The 16315-nt window shown below is 46.0% G+C and overlaps 1 protein-coding gene and 1 long non-coding RNA gene across 2 annotated transcripts; both read left to right on the plus strand.

Annotated features, from left to right (window-relative positions):
- The first annotated feature begins 6 nt into the window (after positions 1-6).
- Positions 7-6452, plus strand: LOC122389233. Its single transcript, XM_043381068.1, has 7 exons — positions 7-123; positions 2357-2404; positions 2678-2827; positions 3239-3361; positions 3650-3943; positions 5024-5257; positions 5770-6452. The coding sequence occupies exons 1-7, from the start codon at positions 66-68 to the stop codon at positions 5910-5912; spliced, it is 1050 nt and encodes a 349-aa protein (XP_043237003.1). The 5' UTR covers positions 7-65; the 3' UTR covers positions 5913-6452.
- A 1114-nt stretch (positions 6453-7566) lies between these two features.
- On the plus strand, positions 7567-14543 carry LOC122389235. Its single transcript, XR_006257933.1, has 2 exons — positions 7567-9418; positions 14239-14543. It is a non-coding gene; the product is annotated as an uncharacterized LOC122389235 (long non-coding RNA).
- The last annotated feature ends 1772 nt before the right edge of the window (positions 14544-16315 follow it).

A 16315-nucleotide genomic window follows, 5' to 3' on the forward strand; every position in this document is an offset into this window, starting at 1 on the left:
AGTTGCCCTCCGAGCCCCGACAGCGCGCGGTCGCCCCCCTGACGGAGGTCCTGCTCTGGCTCACCATGGTGCCGACCGTCCCGCTACTGGTGTCGCTGTCTCTGCTGGCCAGACTGCCCGGCGGTGAGTTCAGACGCGCCCTAAATAAGTCAGTGGTATCGAGCTAAGGCGGAGGGAGATGTGCTAATCGTCTGCTGGCCGCCGTTTGTGAAACGTTATTAGGGTGTACGGGATTGACATTTTTTTCTCAAAATTATTGTTCAGTCGTTTATTGCGATTTATCCAAAGTTAGTCTGAACTTTCATTCAATCCGAAAATGTTGCAAGCTCGCAACAATCTCATTTCTCATTGTCAGGGAATCTTTCGCAGGGAGACGAAAATCAAAATTTCATCGTAAAAACCTCCCGAATCCTTATAGCCTGCATTGCCTACTACTTTTTTTGTATTTTGGATTGACCTCACCGGTCACTTAGTCTAGGTCAATGAAATTTTCCGTCCAACTCCCGATAAATCGAGCAAGTGCGTCGGGAGGGACGCCAGTGGGCTGAGAATATATGTCACATGATCTTATCGACCAGCTTCCCGGCCTCAACGACTCTAACCTGATCCTGAGGTCAACAACCAGATTGGCTTTTGTTGAGGTTGAAGTTGACCCAATAAAACACTATGTATATCATTCGACATGACCGGAGAAGTTGAATGCTGTGGTACCTAAATCGTAACTGAAGTAAGCGCTTATTTTCGGCGAAGTTATTTATCGAAACTTGGCCCCGATCTTTGGGTCTCTGACCTGACCTTTGAGGTCACTTGCTGACTGTAGACCTTGAAAGGTGAGCCAGTCGCTGCGTCCTATAACGGTTCGCATCCTCGTTTTGCCGCGATGATCATTAGTACCTACCGCTGACGGCGAAATGGCAAAATATGTAGGTTCGTAATTCGAATGTCTCTCCTAGCATGCCCGAGCATAGCATGCGCGTAGAAAACTGACATATCCCGCGAGAATTAATTGATAGTGACTTTTCGGCAGTAGCCAGTAACCAGTTGCCTCAATGACAGCAATCGGCAGGCAATAACCTCAAATGCATCAACACCTATGGGAGTTATAACCCTCGCATGTGTGCGGCGTTTTCCAGCTTCTAATGTGTAGGGGGGGGGGGGTCGGTTGGACCCCCCCCCCTTGCCGTTTGGCCCCTGATCGAGCTAGAGCTTCGCGGAAAAAACGAGCGTGTTGCCCGTGACGAGAGGAAGCCGATGATACCCAATTTTAAGGTCCTAGGTCATTGGTTGACCTTCCAGGTCAGGTCAATGACCCAAAGTCGGGAAAATCGGGACCTATTAGAAAGTCGTAAAGTGTGGCTGCTAAGGGGTTTTTCGGGGTGCTGATCACGAATATCGTGTTAGTTTTGATCACAGATGATGTCTTTAAGCATTTAGACCAGGTCGGGTCAGGTCAGGTCAGGTCAACCAGTAGGCGTCGTGACGGGTATTCGTAGTACGTGTCAACCGCCTCTGACAGCTTCGTAACATGTTACGAAGGCACCAAAACTACTTCGTAAATGTTCAAATGGTTGCTAAATTCAAATTCAGCTCCAAAAACTAGCCTAGAAACATGTAAAACTCGAAAAAGTGAACCGAGGTCACCCGAGGTCACCAAAGGTCAATGACCTGACCTGACCTTCAGGTGACCTTGACACCCACCCTAATGCATGGCAGCAACATCAAATCACATGTTTGAACGTTTGAAACCACGAAAAGCTTGCAAACGCGCGGCTAATGCGAGCCGACGTACGCCGAATCGCGATTCCGGCCAAACATGGCCTCGGAAAAGAGGTCACAGGTCAAAGGTCATTTGGGTCAGGGTCATGAAATTTTCAGGGTAGGTGTAAAATTGATCAATGCGAGGGTACTGAAAGTTTCGTCGCGATCGGCCGCTTTTTACGCGAGTTATTCGCGAAAAACCATGGGGGGGGGTCCATCCGACCCCCCCCCCCCTACACATGCGAGGGATAAATCATCAACACCTATAGGAGTTATTGTGGATTTTTATCAAATCATTTTTGGTCGCTTACTTCGTCGCCTTATATTTTCGGCTTTCGCATACATACTCATAAGTCATATAAGTGACACATTGCTACTTGTCAGAAGTCATTACGGTGGCCAATAACGCCACGTGGTAAAACCTGAGCTTATGCATTTGTGTAAGGCGTGATAAGTCAAACCATGTAAGTGACGAACTATATCGCTGGTAGCCACGTGGTAAAACCTGAGCTGATGCATTTGTGTAAGGCGTGATAAGTCAAACCATGTAAGTGACGAACTATATCGCTTTTAAGCTCAATGTCTTTCGATATTTCAGGAGCGGGACAACTCCCTGAGGAACCATTACCTGGTGAAGAGGCAAACTGTGAGTGGGATGGGGAGACCGTCGTCCGGCTGCGGACGGGGAACTGAGGAGCTTTAGCCTTAACCCTCCGCTGAGAACCGTCTCCATCTCATGGGAACTCGTCAACGGGAAAGGCGGGGGGGGGGGGGGGTCGACTTGAGTCGTGGATCACGGTTCGCCTCCATGCCAAGCCTGCACGTTACGGCTGGCGTTGTAAAGTGATCCGCCGTTCTGATGAGACCCCTGTTCTAATGTGACCGCGCTATAAGTGCACACCGCTGCCTCGTCCCGCAGTCTGCCCGTGGCACGGCGAATGGTACCCGCCCGACCCGTCGGTCCCGATATACACGTCGACCGCCAAGTGCATGGTCGTCCACTGCCTGTTGCAGCGGGACGTCGCCAGGGTCAACCTCACCTTTGTCGGAGGAGGGAACGCCGTCAACTGTGAGCTGCTATCTGAACATAGATGGCTTATAAATCTACACTCTGTGTCGTGCTTATGTGCTTATGTCTTATCAGTTCGTGTCGGCCGATTCGTATATAAACTATTGGGACTTCATTGCCCTTAAGGCAAGGCATATGGCGTTTATATTTAACCGTACATTTTTTGGATCTTTTTGTACAATGACTGCTTCACCTATTGTCTTGTTCGCTTTTATTTTGTTTTTTCTTCATTCAAGTTAACAATCAGTTACATTTTAATCATAATTTACGTTTTAAACCAGGACAGTTTCGTTTCTGGCTCTGTTTCGTACCTCACTTCTTCAAATCCCGTCTCATTTAGATGCTTTCCATAATGCTGAATGCCATGAGGCGCTGATTGTCTCCTTCTTTTGTTATTCTTTTCGAACACAGGTTGCGAACATAACGGTGAGCTATACACCCAAGGCGAAATTGAATACCACGGCAACTGCAAAAACCTCATATGCACCGAAGCTGGTTGGGAGCCATACTCCACCTTGGCTCCTCTCGACGAAGGTAACTGAAAATACAAAGACCCAAATGATAATGGTGTACGAAAATAAAACATTCAGATCACTTAGACGAATGAAAACTGTGCTAAACTTTAAAAACCCAAGTATGGTGATGCTATCTAATGATTCATGAAAATGCTGAAAACTTAATTCACCTTTCCCTTTCAGGTCAATTTGACAAATAAACGGTGATTTCATACCATGATGAAATGTAGGTATAACAAAGACACCATTCAGAACACAGACGGGTAGGTATCTGGCGGTGGGTGACCGTTGACCGTGTCCCCGGCAGTGCCCTGTCCGCCGGGCAGCGTGTCCGTGTGGTCGGGCAGGCGGCGCCGCTGCGTCACCGTGCTCCCCACCACAGCCAGCTTCAGCGCGGCGCGCGCGCAGTGCCGCCAGCTGGGCGGCCGGCTGGCGGCGCCGTTCGGCGGGGGCGGCCGGCGCGACACTGAGCTGCGGACCGCCCTGGGACCCGTCAACGGGTGGCTGGAGGCGCGCGGCGGTGACGCCCCGCTGAGATGGCCGAACCGCCTCCATCCCGAGCGGCTCTGGTATGACGACAACCGCGTCCTGCCCGCCGACGGTGAGCGCTAGGGATCAGGGTTGTGAGAGGAATATATCGCTGCGGCTCAGACAAAGATATACATTAATTTCAAATCAAGATAGTCAAAGATGTCTATAAGAGGCCTGATAGTCGAGCTTATAGTCGTAGCCATGATAACGATTTCTGCATAGCAGCTCTACACTACGTTCGTTCCATAATGAGTGCAATAAATGTGGCGGAAACAATTTCCAATGCATTAGCAAAGGGGTGATCGAAGACATTTATTTACATTTAGACATTAACTAGAAGACATTTAGTAGATGCTTTTAACCTTTTGTGTAGTTAACGTGAACTTGCCCTCTAAAGCCCTTGTTACACTGCCGAATTTTGGTACACGAATGTTCACGAATATGCAAGTCATCCTATGTCGCGGACCAATTCGGGATCTTTCTTCCATGGTCTTGGCATTTCGCAGACCAGTCGGTGTCCACCGCGCAACTTTTACGGTTCGTCACGACCGCCACGAATATTTTATGAAAAATGAAAATTTCGTGGCCGTTCGCCGAATTTATAATAAACGAACATGATCGCCAAACATTCGCCGAGTCGCCGCCGACATGTCGCTGCGTGCGTCGACTTGTTGCCAAGGTATCGCCGACTATTCGCAACAGATTCGCCATTCATTCGCGATGTTCGCCGAATTATGGATCAGCTTCGACACGCGCACGATTAGGGGGCCCCCCAACCGTTTTCTGCAAATCGGGCTCTGTCGGCGAACTGTTCGCCTCTGTCGGTAAACTGTTCGCCGATTTCCTACACGACGTGATTCGGCGACAGGGTCGTGGCCAAAATTCGGCAGTGTAACACGGCCTTAAAGCAGCACAGGACAAAGGATCAGTGTCCAGTGATAATTTCTAGCGAATTCCCTTACAATCGTCGTTGATCTGTAAAGACGAATATCTGATCTCATCTGAATCTTACCTGAATTTTATTGACTCAGTGCCAAGAATAACTCCGGTCATAGATAGAGGACGGCCACTACAAAGTAAATAAATAAATAAATAAATAATCCACCGAATCCCGTTCGCCGTGAGAGTAACCATTCCGTGCGCCCGGCAGCGGTCGGCTGTCTGGGCTACCGGTTCACCAACAGCACCGGCGGCTGGTTCGAGTACTCGTGCTCGGAGGAGCTGCGGCCCATCTGCGCGACCATACCGCCTCAGAGCTGTCTGGTGAGCATGTGCCTGGTGGGCGAATCGCTCCGAGAGCACGGCAGCACGCTCTCGCAGCCGGCGCCGTGTCTCACCGTCCGCTGCTGGTACGGCCACCGCCAGCTCGAGCAGGACCCCACGTGTGAGTTCATCATATAGCGCAGGATATACTGTGAGTGAGTCATCAACTAATGACTTATTAGAAGGAGCTCGTGTGTGAGCTAATGACTGAACACTACGTATCAGTGCCCTGTGCCGCACTGATCATAGCCTGAAGTGCTATGACACTAGCGAACTGTTGTAACGTACCTCACTATCAAAACAAGTAGAATCAACACTCAACAGCACCTCAAAACACATAACCATGCGACCCGCACCGACTTGGCACAAGCCTCTTCAATTGTATTCCACGAATACCACGATGATATGATCTGTTTCGAAAGCTGTTAGAATGATGCTTGCTTTTTGCTGCTTCCTGCGGTCAATAATGATTTGTTATTCGGTGAATCCATGTTAATGTGAGAAATGCTGACAAGTAAATTGCCGTGCATACCATACTGCGCGTGAGACAACAACGTAATGTCTTAATCATTAAGCAAATACATGCAAAACCATGCTTTGCATTTGAGTGACACTTACGTGCAACGTTTTCAGGCTGCGCACTGACGATCCAGACCGAAGGCAATCCCGAGATGCGTCTCCTACCGCCCGGAAACCACGTTGTGGGTCAACAGATATGCACCTGCCAGAGCGCGGAGTTGAGCTGCGTCGAGCAGCTGTCCGATTGTACACAGTAAACAAATCTTACAAGCCCCTTGCAAGAAAATCGCCGGCGCAAAAATGAGCATACCTCGATTGTATTTGGATACAGCTACTTTTATATGGTGTGATCAAGGGATCCCGAAACACATGTGTAACCAATTTTAATATAAAAAAACAACACGTTCCCATTGCCTTTCCCATTTATATCAAGTCATGAACGGTCACCATCAGTTTTTGGCTATAATTTTTGATAGAGACGTGCTAGAGCGGTGACAACACGTCCGATGTGTTCAGCTCGACGATACGGATCGACTGATATGCAACATGACCCTTTTACAGTGTACGTCACCCTTTTTTCCCGTGATCAGCGTGGTGCCTCGCAAAGCAGCAGTGATCGCAAACTTGGTGCAGCAAACCGGAAATGGGGTTGGGGGTGGGTTAAGGGGGTTAAAAATGAGTAAGCTGCGGTCATGGTTTTTGTATTTTGATTCATTTCGTGAATATAAACGTCTTTTGTGTTTGAAAGTCGACTATTAACTTTGGTGGTCTTTTGAAAATAAATGGTGATATACAAATTGAACAATCATTTTCTTTGCAGCAGCTTTTAAGTGTGCCTATTTGTCAGTCGACTTTGTCAGTGCGTAATTAATTTGCCCAATCCGAAATTCCAACTGACATTTTAGTCAGGTGCGTTGTTGGAATGAGCTCGAATAAGGTTGACAATAGCCGTTTTCACGACGGCCATCTGGTACACATATGGTGCACGTGTACAGATTAGGTGCAGATCTGGTCAAATCAGGTTCAGTGTGTCTCTTAGCAGCTATAATCAGCTAGGGTTGCACTAATTGCTTATATGCCTGCTTTGTCATGTTATCAGAGAGCATCATCGATTAAAACACTGAAATAAATTAATTAAAGGGACCCTCCCACCTTCAAAAAAGTTTATGAATTGGCATGAAAGTGATGTCGCTCGGTTCAGAAAGAGCGAAAACGAATATCTACCAAATTTCACCGAAAAATATTCACCGGTTTTCAAGATATTAGACTTTTACTTTTGTTTACTTTTTGGGATCTCCGCTGCTCCTAGCGACTTTATTTGGAAGCAATAGTTTGGCAGCTGAAAGTGCGGCACTTGTTGCGCGCAAAGCAGCATATACCACCGCGTGCTACAAAACGTTTTAGTCAAACATTTAAAAATCGTTAGATATCTGCGCTGACGTCACACATTCAGAGGGGTATTCCTATGCATTAGCCCCTCTGAATCAAAATGCTGTAATTTTGAAACTCAATATTTCCGATTTAATGCATTGCTCGATGTTGTGAGTGCCGAAACCGGTAATTGTGAGCCAGGGACCCCATTTTGGCTATCTCAACTCAAATCTAATGTTGAGGTGGGAGGGTCCCTTTAAATGAAGATATTTGCTGTAAAAGATTAGGTGCAGATTAGGTGCAGGTGCAGATTTGGTCAAATCAGGTGCATTCGCCGGATAGCCCGTCGTGAAAACGGCTAATGTATACTTACAAAAGATGCCCTTAGACTATCTTACAGAAGTACTATCTACCTATGTTCATTACAATGTTTGACATAGGTACCTATCCAATACAAATTCCTGAACGGGTTATGGAAAGAAGTGGAAGCATAATAGCTCGTGCTGATAGCGATCTTGTACGTCAAATAAAACAAACTGAGAATCAAATGCCTCGCTCAAGCTCAAGCCTCACCAATGCCATATCTCATCCATGCCATTTCCATTGTCATTTCCATTGAGTTACTTGTCATTTTTTCAAGGTAATAACTTTTTAATATGTCAGAGTAAGTAATCAATTAAAAAGTCGTGCCCCGGCCCTGTCGGCTCATTTTCTGAAGTTAGAAAGACAAATATTGTATTCGTAACAGTGAACACAATGCCATATTCATTGCAAATTATTCATTGCAAATTATGGTTCAGCTTTGAGGCTGATCATAGGTATCAGTAAAGTCGGTTCCAAAATAGCTAAGAGATGATCAAATGATCTTTAAGAAGAAAAATCGAAAGTTGTGGGAGAGTTGCAGTCGTCTGCACTGGTCGTGTCCAGTATGCCGTCTTCTGCCACGGAGCTTGCCAGTGCAATCCGTTCCCATATATGCCTTTTCCAATCGGATGGGTCGGATTACACCACACGCTCTGAGGCCTACCAAGACTCCTCATCTGGCTTCGGCTCTTATGGCACCAAAAACAAAGATCAAAGTCCGTTTACTCTAGCATCGCTACTCACGCCTTCCTTCTCGAACATATGCAATCAAGACAAGGCGGATGGTGACAAGAACAAAGAGAAAAAGTCATTCTGGAAGGCACTGATTGCCAAGACGGACCAAGAGGCCGGATCGGCCGCGACATCATCGTTCGCGTCTTCCACCAATACGTCGCTCTCGACTACGAAGACGACTCCGTCGGTGATGAGCGGTGACGCCGTCCGGGCGTCCGTGTCGAGCCTGAGTCGGCTTAGGGCGACGGCCGTCCGGCTGCTCTGTCCCTGCGTGCCAGCAGCGTACTCCAGCAGCTCCGCTAGCCTGAACAGAGGAGCCGCGGCAGCCAAGGAGCTATAGCACCGGGTAGGTGCCCACAATCGGACTGCAGAGTGCATGGCGCATTTTGTTTGATTTAGATGCCGGTCTGTCGAGTAAAACTTCTCTGTTATAGATCAGCTAAGAAATTGGCATTTAATTCATTAGTTATTTAGTGGTTATTCAAATAAACGCATTGCCTGCTACTTTTCATCGACTTATTTCAAACAGAAATCTGCGGATAAAAGAGATAAAATTAAATGAGATTTCCGAAATACAAAATCCATCGACGCTAAAATGAGAGGCGAAACATACCGACCTGGACTGTCTTGTCATGGCCACAGAAGAGTGTCGCCGGAGCGCCGTTGACCGGCTTGGTGTCGGGCCGGCCGGCGTCCAGTTGTCCCGTTGCTGGAGGGGACTGGTCGGTCGGTCGGTCGGTTGGTCGGGTCAGTGTTTGTCGGCGGCGTCCGCGCCCCGTCACGTCTCCGGCAGACCACGGGCGTGTACTCACTGAGTGTGCGCTAACGGACGGGCCAGGGCGGCAGCCTTTGCCCGGTCCACCGGCAGCCGGCAGGGCGGGGGCGGTCGGTAGGGCGGCGGGTACGAGTACACCTCCATGGACCGACATCAGACGGAGGCCACCCGTCGGCCCGACAGCACCGATCGCGGCGAGCTGCGACCATTGCTGGGAGACGAAAGGAGCCCCGGCACCTCGGCTCATCGAGCGCAGAACTAGTGGACAACAGCCCCTGCTGGCTACTTAAAACGTCTACAAGCGCACCGAGACAGTGCTTCAACTGAAGGAAGCTGCTAAATCAAAATCTGTCAGCCTGGCGGCACGAATATCACCAAGGCTTCAATACTATCGAGAGTTACGGCTTGTGTCAACTGTCAACACAGATAACTGTTGGTGCTTGGTAAGCACTGGGATGAGAGTGGATTTCATGAAGGCCCTGCTGCTTCTGTTGGTGTTTTCATCTATGTCGGCAACAGGTGAGATATTACCATTCTTCACACATATCGTATTCTTCAATTCAGCTGTGTCCATTTTTTTGTCTTTTCGTTGTCAAATATCCAATGAGTAGTCCTCATTAATGTTTTATCCTGGTAAGCAATTGCATTTGGTAGGCATACCACGCTGTTTTAAACATGAATTTCCAGCATGCCATTTAAATTCTTCTTAGTAACTTAAAAAACTATTCAAGCGTTCAAGCGATAGATCACCATTTCATCATTCAACTCATGCATCAACAGCCGAGGGTGTTCAGTCATTTGCCATTTCTGCCGAGAGTCTATACGACGGGGCTGTAAGCTCCCTTTGGCCGATATTTTCTTATTTGTCTCGACTTTCTTATGAGCGAAAAGGGAGATCGGCCTCACATTTTTTTTCATAACAGATTCGCTGCTGCCTTTTTCCTTGGCTCCCTTTATGTGTAGTAATTGTACCAAAAATGGAGGCGTGTAGAAAATAACCATACAGAGGTAAAAGAATACCTCCCCATAGCCTCGGTCTGGTCAAACACGAGATTGAGCAACTGAGCTACGGAGACGACTTTCAGCCCGTCACGCGGTCCTCAGAGCTAGCGAGAGACCCTATGAACGCTTGGTCGAGAAACTCAAGTGCTTGGCTGATTCTTCTGAGCACGTAACAGGGACCATTTGAGCTACCTCGGGGGCCGGGGCTCTTCAACTTAGACGAGCAAGAAGAAGAAAAAATAATGGAGACGAGACGTTAGTGCATTTCGTCTTTCAGTCAAGGGAGAAGACCTGAAACCGGACCAGCGAGAAAAGGGGCATGGAGTCGAGACCGATTATCGCCAAAAAAGGAGAGTTTGATAAGAGAAAGACAGTGGTTCAACATGTCTAGCATCAGATCCATCTCTAAGAGCACTGCTCAAAATGCAGATAGGTATTTGACTTTGGTTTGGGTAAAAACTCTTCCGTCGTTTTAATTTTCAAGAGCCGTTTTATTTAAAAAAAAAAGATGAATTAACAATACACCCAGGCTTATGAAGTGATTTTCCGCTATCCATCATTGGCTTAGTATCCACAACACTTTCTCGCCTACCTCTTGTAATTAAAAGTGCACCTGTTTGTGGTGATAAAAACATCCACAGATAAAGCGTGCGATGATCCACAATTAAGATGGCAAGACCCAGGACCAAAGAAGCTATCAGGATTCCATGAAGTAAAACCACTTCATGGTCCGTCAGGTGCCGAGACCTGCATAATAAACGGGCGCGAACAAAAACGGTTACACCGCCCCTGTTTTTGCCACCAATTCTATTGCGGTGCTCCGTAGCGTTTTGAGATTCGGAACTAACATTCTCAATAAGAAGCGAGTATCCAAAAAGTGTGATGGGCGAGAAGATCCGTTAAACGTAAACTAGCAAAACAAATGAGGAAGTGGGACGCGCATATTTGTTGACAATCAAATAGGCCTTCCTGAAGCCGAACACTAAACGATTAGATAGATCTCAATTCCTTGAATAAGCTACCTCGACCTGATAATGATTTGGTGCGACAGGGCGCACCAACAGGCAGCAACGAAGCTATATCGCGCCCGCTAGCGCGACCTGACATTAGCCGTTTTCACGACGGCCATCTGGTACACATTTGGTGCACATCTGATACAGATTAGGTGCAGATTTGGTCAAATCAGGTTCATTGTGTCTCTTAGCAGCTATCAGCTAGGGTTGCCTTAATTGCTTATATGCCTGCTTTGTCATATTATCGGAGAGCATCATCGATTAAAACACTGAAATAAATTCATAAAATGAAGATATTTGCTGTAAAAGAAATTAGATGCAGCTTTGGTCAAATCAGGTGCATTCGCCGGATAGCCCGTCGTGAAAACAGCTAATATGTGATTATCAAATGCAATATAGATTGAAAAAGTAGGGTAGTGTGGGGTAATTTGAACATATTTTTACGTCTTCTCCGTTGTTCCAAGTTCCAACTCAACCCTGGATGAAGAAAAACTGCTTCAGTAGCGCAAGTGTCACTTGCTTTCACCATGCAAGCCTCATTTTTGGACGAGCCGAGCGTACCTTGAATAGCATAGCCTCACTTCTCCACCAAGTCACAGTGTGTTCAAATTGCCCCACTGTGGGGTAATTGGAACATACTGCCTTTACCGTCATAAAAACGATAATCTCGCCAGCACCGATGTTGTTTGACCCATAAACAAATAGGCAGAACAATTCTAAACACACCTTCACTTGAAAAATCAACACAACAACAAAAATAACAGTTGCAGAGTATCAATATCTGCACGCTGCACGCCGGTCGGTTGACAAAATTCGCCTCTCTTCAATTAACAGAACGTCTATCATTTTTGTTCGATAAAAACTCTCCCAACCTTGCTGCATCTGTTATAGTGGTGCCAATCGAACCCTGGACATTTTGAGTTCTGGTTTTGTCCAATGTCCAATTTGGAATTGGTTGGACAAAGGTAGCAGACTGGACAACATTGGACGATGGCTTGCTAAACTTAGCGCTTTTTATAAAGTAACGTGCATAGCATTGATTGGCGAATGGAAAGCTTGTTAAGCTCTCAATATAATGAACACTTTTCGGCTGGTAATATTACATTATAAGCAATTTAAATGACAGTTTTGAGTGTTGATTAATGCGTAATTTTCGGACATATTTGGACAAATGGCTGCCTTTAACATTTTTGAACGGAAATAAACGAAAATGCCGGACATTAGACGGATATTAGACGTAAATTTTATAAAACTGGCATCACTTATCTGCTACTGCCTTGGGTCGAAAATATTGGCAAAAAAAAAAAAAGAACTGGGAGCGTTGTTTTTCGGAGCTATCCCTGTCTTCACTGAAATTCTCAGACTATTTTCAAATTACCCCACGCTAAAAGTTATTTTGCCATATCTAAAAACAAGTTTCAAAAGCAAATTTCTTGGATTGAATGCATTGATTAGGTCATTGTACAACAAAAGCCGTTGCGTATTAGACGCTAGCAATGCAAGATTTTGCGCTGCAATGAAGTTGCAATGACGTGATTTTAGGCGTTTTTACTTGCGAAATTGATTTTTTACATTGTGCGTCAACATCTTCATTCCCTGAAACATTAAACTCCGTTCATATGATAGCCCTTTTAGTTACGATAATTTCCCTCATAGGTCTTATTGTCATGCCACTTATGGATTTTCCGTAATTTTGTGTTTTTCACACTATGTTCAAATTGCCCCACATGTTCAAATTACCCCACCCTACCCTAATAAATGTATGTATCGGGTCTTTATTTATACCTTTTTTGTTGATAAACTTGCCAGGAGGTAATTTCTATGCATAACATGACTTCAGCAAAACCGGCTATCAAACAGCAATTGACGCGTGTTGATAGAAGTTAAATAATAAATATTGCTGAGGTAAAATTAATGACTTTCTAGCATATAATTGGCTATGGGTCGTTGGATAATAAACTTATGAGTACGAATGGGCCATTCCAACATTTCAGCCTATCTCACTGGCAACAGCAAAGTTGACTTTGGATGGAGCATCGACCTCTAATTTCATACGCAATTCCCACGTCGACTGACGTTCTACTGTCCGCCAACGAGATGTGCGCCGAAAGTGATGATAATACCCGTTCTCACGACGGGTCATCTGGGTTTGGCGAATGCACCAAACTTGACCAAATCAAACCAAATCTCTTTACAGCAAATAACTTCATGACATGAATTTATAACAATGTTTTAATCGAAAATAAGGGCTGACAATTTGATAAATAAGGTAGTTATATAATTAAGCAGGTAGTGTAGCATAAGCTAAAAACTACCAAGAATCAACTATGAACCTAATTTGACCAAATCGTACAGGGTGTACAGAAAAAAAAGATACTACGGAAATTAAGTCGCATTTATTAACGCACGTGTCGATTTTTTTCCAACTTCATGTGCTTATAGTGCAAGATTTGGCAAAACTCATGAGCACTGTAATGCGTCGTTGGAAAGTTGTCTGCCTGCCCTCCGAGAGGGTCAACATGACCATCAGTCACCTGCCGACCGTGCTAGTGCTGGAGCTGATCCGCCGGAAGGCCGCTCACATTGAGTATCTGCTTTGAGGAGCTGGCGCGACTAACCAAAGGGTTTACATGCCATGTGGCACATGCTGTCTGTTTTGCCATATTTTTGCGAATACAAGCATGTGCCATTTTAAAATGTGCGGTGTTTATTTTCGGAATTACAGCAAAAAATAATAGTATCCGTTTTTTTCTGGACACCCTGTACCAAAGTGTGACCAAATATGTGCCAGATAGCCGTCGTGAAAACGGCTATTGTAATTCGCTTGGCTTCTGTTTATCCGTTTTGTTTGGTAGCCGTTTTTCCCTAGTAATTGTAGACAGGAAGGTCGGCAAAAATTAGGTGGAGACAGTGAGCCATGGGCGACCGTCCTGGTGCGTCGCCGGGGCTGATTCCGTCACAGAGGACATGGGGCAAAGAGCGCCGCAAACGGTCACCCCATCACATGTGAGTCTGCTCCTATGGAGCTCACTATGGTCAGCTCCGTGCGACACAGTTAGATGGCGCATGAAGATAGCCGTTCAGCCCGGAAGATGGCCGTTCAGCCCGGGCTTGCGGCGTTGAAGAGGAGGGTTAATGCTGCAGTCTGAGGATAGATAATAGGGATCGGACGATTTCCCTTGGTAATTGGTAACATCTGTAAAATTCACCGCAGAGTGGTAGCTAGAACAAGGACAGTATGAACGTGAAAAACAATGTGTAATAGACAGAAGTAATGCTTCTTTACACATAATGTATATCACTGTGGTCCTTTTTTCTTTTCAGAGAACTCACCCCTCCATCATCGACCCCTGAGATCCGTAGCCCCAGAGAAGCCGAGCACCGTTTTGAGTGTGGTTCAGCGGCTGCTGAGAGGACGTCTGGCGGCTAGCGTTGTAACTACTAGTTCGCAAGCTGTACTGCGTAGCGCTACAGGTCGCCCACCGCCGATCAAAATAAAGCCTGTCCCTCCCACAGAGTTTGCGTGGTGGTTTGGGGGATCAATTGCATTCAGCATTCTTAAAGTGTTAGGCCTTTCATTACTTTTTTACATCGCTCCAGGTGCATTTGAATACTGGGGACCCATTATTGGATGACGGCTGAATTAAATATGTAGGAGCAAGGTGCATTGTCTATTTTTTTTTTTTTTTTTATAATCAAATGACTTAATATGGCTTGGTTGATACCATTGAATTTTCATGTTTGCTTATGAACTAATGCGTATATGAATAATGATGCATAAGTGTGAACGGCTATTGAATGAAATCATTTCTGATTCTGAAACATCTTATCTCATCGTTTGCTTAGAATTTTCAGTCTTTAAAAATATGTTGTCGAGCCGAAGCTTAGAGATCGTGTATAATTATTTTGCAGAAGACTGGAAACGTCACTTGCTGATGCTTTCCATTGTGCATTGTGCTCACAGTTGATAGGCATGCTCAAATACATTGGTGTTATAATGTGATCTGCTTGTTTGATTTTCAACTTGGCGATAAGCGCATTGCATGGAGAGTGGGTACATACCTTTCTTTGGGTGTCAACTGTGCTAGGTAGGTGGGTCACTCATGTGACACTCTGTATCAATGCCTTTTTTAACCAGCGCAGTGTGTGTGTGTGGGGGGGGGGGGGGCGGGGGGACGGTGGTAAGATAGAATGGCGGGGCTTATGACGCACTTTCCGCATATGCTGTGGACATATCAGACAGAGGTCCTTCAAAGTCAGGTCACCAGTCACCAGGCGTAAGTTACGAGTCCGTAACTTACGCCGGTTCTTGGTCTTGTATTGCAAGTCCATGTGATGTGAAGCGATAAATATATTTCCCGTTCTCCCTTCTGTTCTTGCTTGCAAGATAAATAAATTCAACGATTCAAAATAACGTCATCGCTTCACATGCACTTCCAATAGAAGATCAAAAACCGCCGTAAGTTACGGACTCGCTTTATGAAACGAGGCCCAGGTCACGTCAAGTGACCTCACCTAAAGTAAAAGCACATTCTCGCCTTATTCACACCGATCGAGCGGTTGCTTTGAATCCTCAGACAGTGCCAAGAGTGCCCCGTCCCCTACCTATCAACCGCATAACTCGTTTTTTTATACCGGTGACCTGAACTTCGGTAAGGTTTGCGACGTTGTTCGCGACGAAACATAGAAGTAATAGCATGTTGAATACCATATGCTGAATTAAAAAGAAAAAAAGCGCCCGTCGGACTCCACTCTAAGCCCCTTACCCTTAGACGTTTTTAGGTTATGTGAGTTAATTTTTTTCACACACTAGACGTGTTCAATTCAACAATACAGGTCGACTTATGTGCAAAATGATCTTTTCCACCTTGGCCATATATGTAGGTCAAAGTTTCAATAAGATCTTTTAAGGCATAGTTATAGTTTATTCGACACGTCTCGACGGAAGAAAAAGATGCTGGTAAAGTAGATAACGTCCGAATTATGTGTCATAGTTATTGCAGAAAAGATATTTTCTGCACAGTTCTTAGCTGTTGAAGGTGTTTGCCCTCTGCAGGCACGAGCTTTAAAAAGAGCCATCGAATGTTTTTTCCAAGTTTTTTTCTGCTATGTTTTATTCCCATCTTTATGCGAGCTTTGATCACGTCCTGGAACGTCAAAATTGGAAAACTTAACCTTTGCTGATGTCTGATGACCTGACGTTTCACCTAACTTAAAATGATCCGATCATTGTAGCGGCCCTGGCCCTGGTGGCGCAGTCGGTTAAGGCGTCGACCCGTGGTGCGGGCGGTGCCGGGTTCGGGTTCGATTCCCGGTTCCGCCCGTTCCGCGGGCGTCGTCCCCGGCTGTGTCACCAGGTGTGGGGTGGGCTCCCACTTCAGCCATAGCCTGGGGGGTGGGG

The sequence above is a fragment of the Amphibalanus amphitrite genome, unplaced genomic scaffold, assembly GCF_019059575.1.
Source record: "Amphibalanus amphitrite isolate SeventyFive unplaced genomic scaffold, NRLGWU_Aamphi_draft 000349F_arrow, whole genome shotgun sequence".
NCBI classification, from domain to species: Eukaryota; Metazoa; Arthropoda; class Thecostraca; order Balanomorpha; family Balanidae; genus Amphibalanus; species Amphibalanus amphitrite.

Excerpts from the sequence above, each read along its gene's own strand:
- LOC122389233 (XM_043381068.1), top strand. The coding sequence starts at position 66 with ATGGTGCCGACCGTCCCGCTACTGGTGTCGCTGTCTCTGCTGGCCAGA. Across the intron at positions 2,828-3,238 it reads AGGAGGGAACGCCGTCAACT|GTTGCGAACATAACGGTGAG; the intron begins GTGAGCTGCTAT and ends TTTCGAACACAG. Across the intron at positions 3,362-3,649 it reads CTTGGCTCCTCTCGACGAAG|TGCCCTGTCCGCCGGGCAGC; the intron begins GTAACTGAAAAT and ends TGTCCCCGGCAG.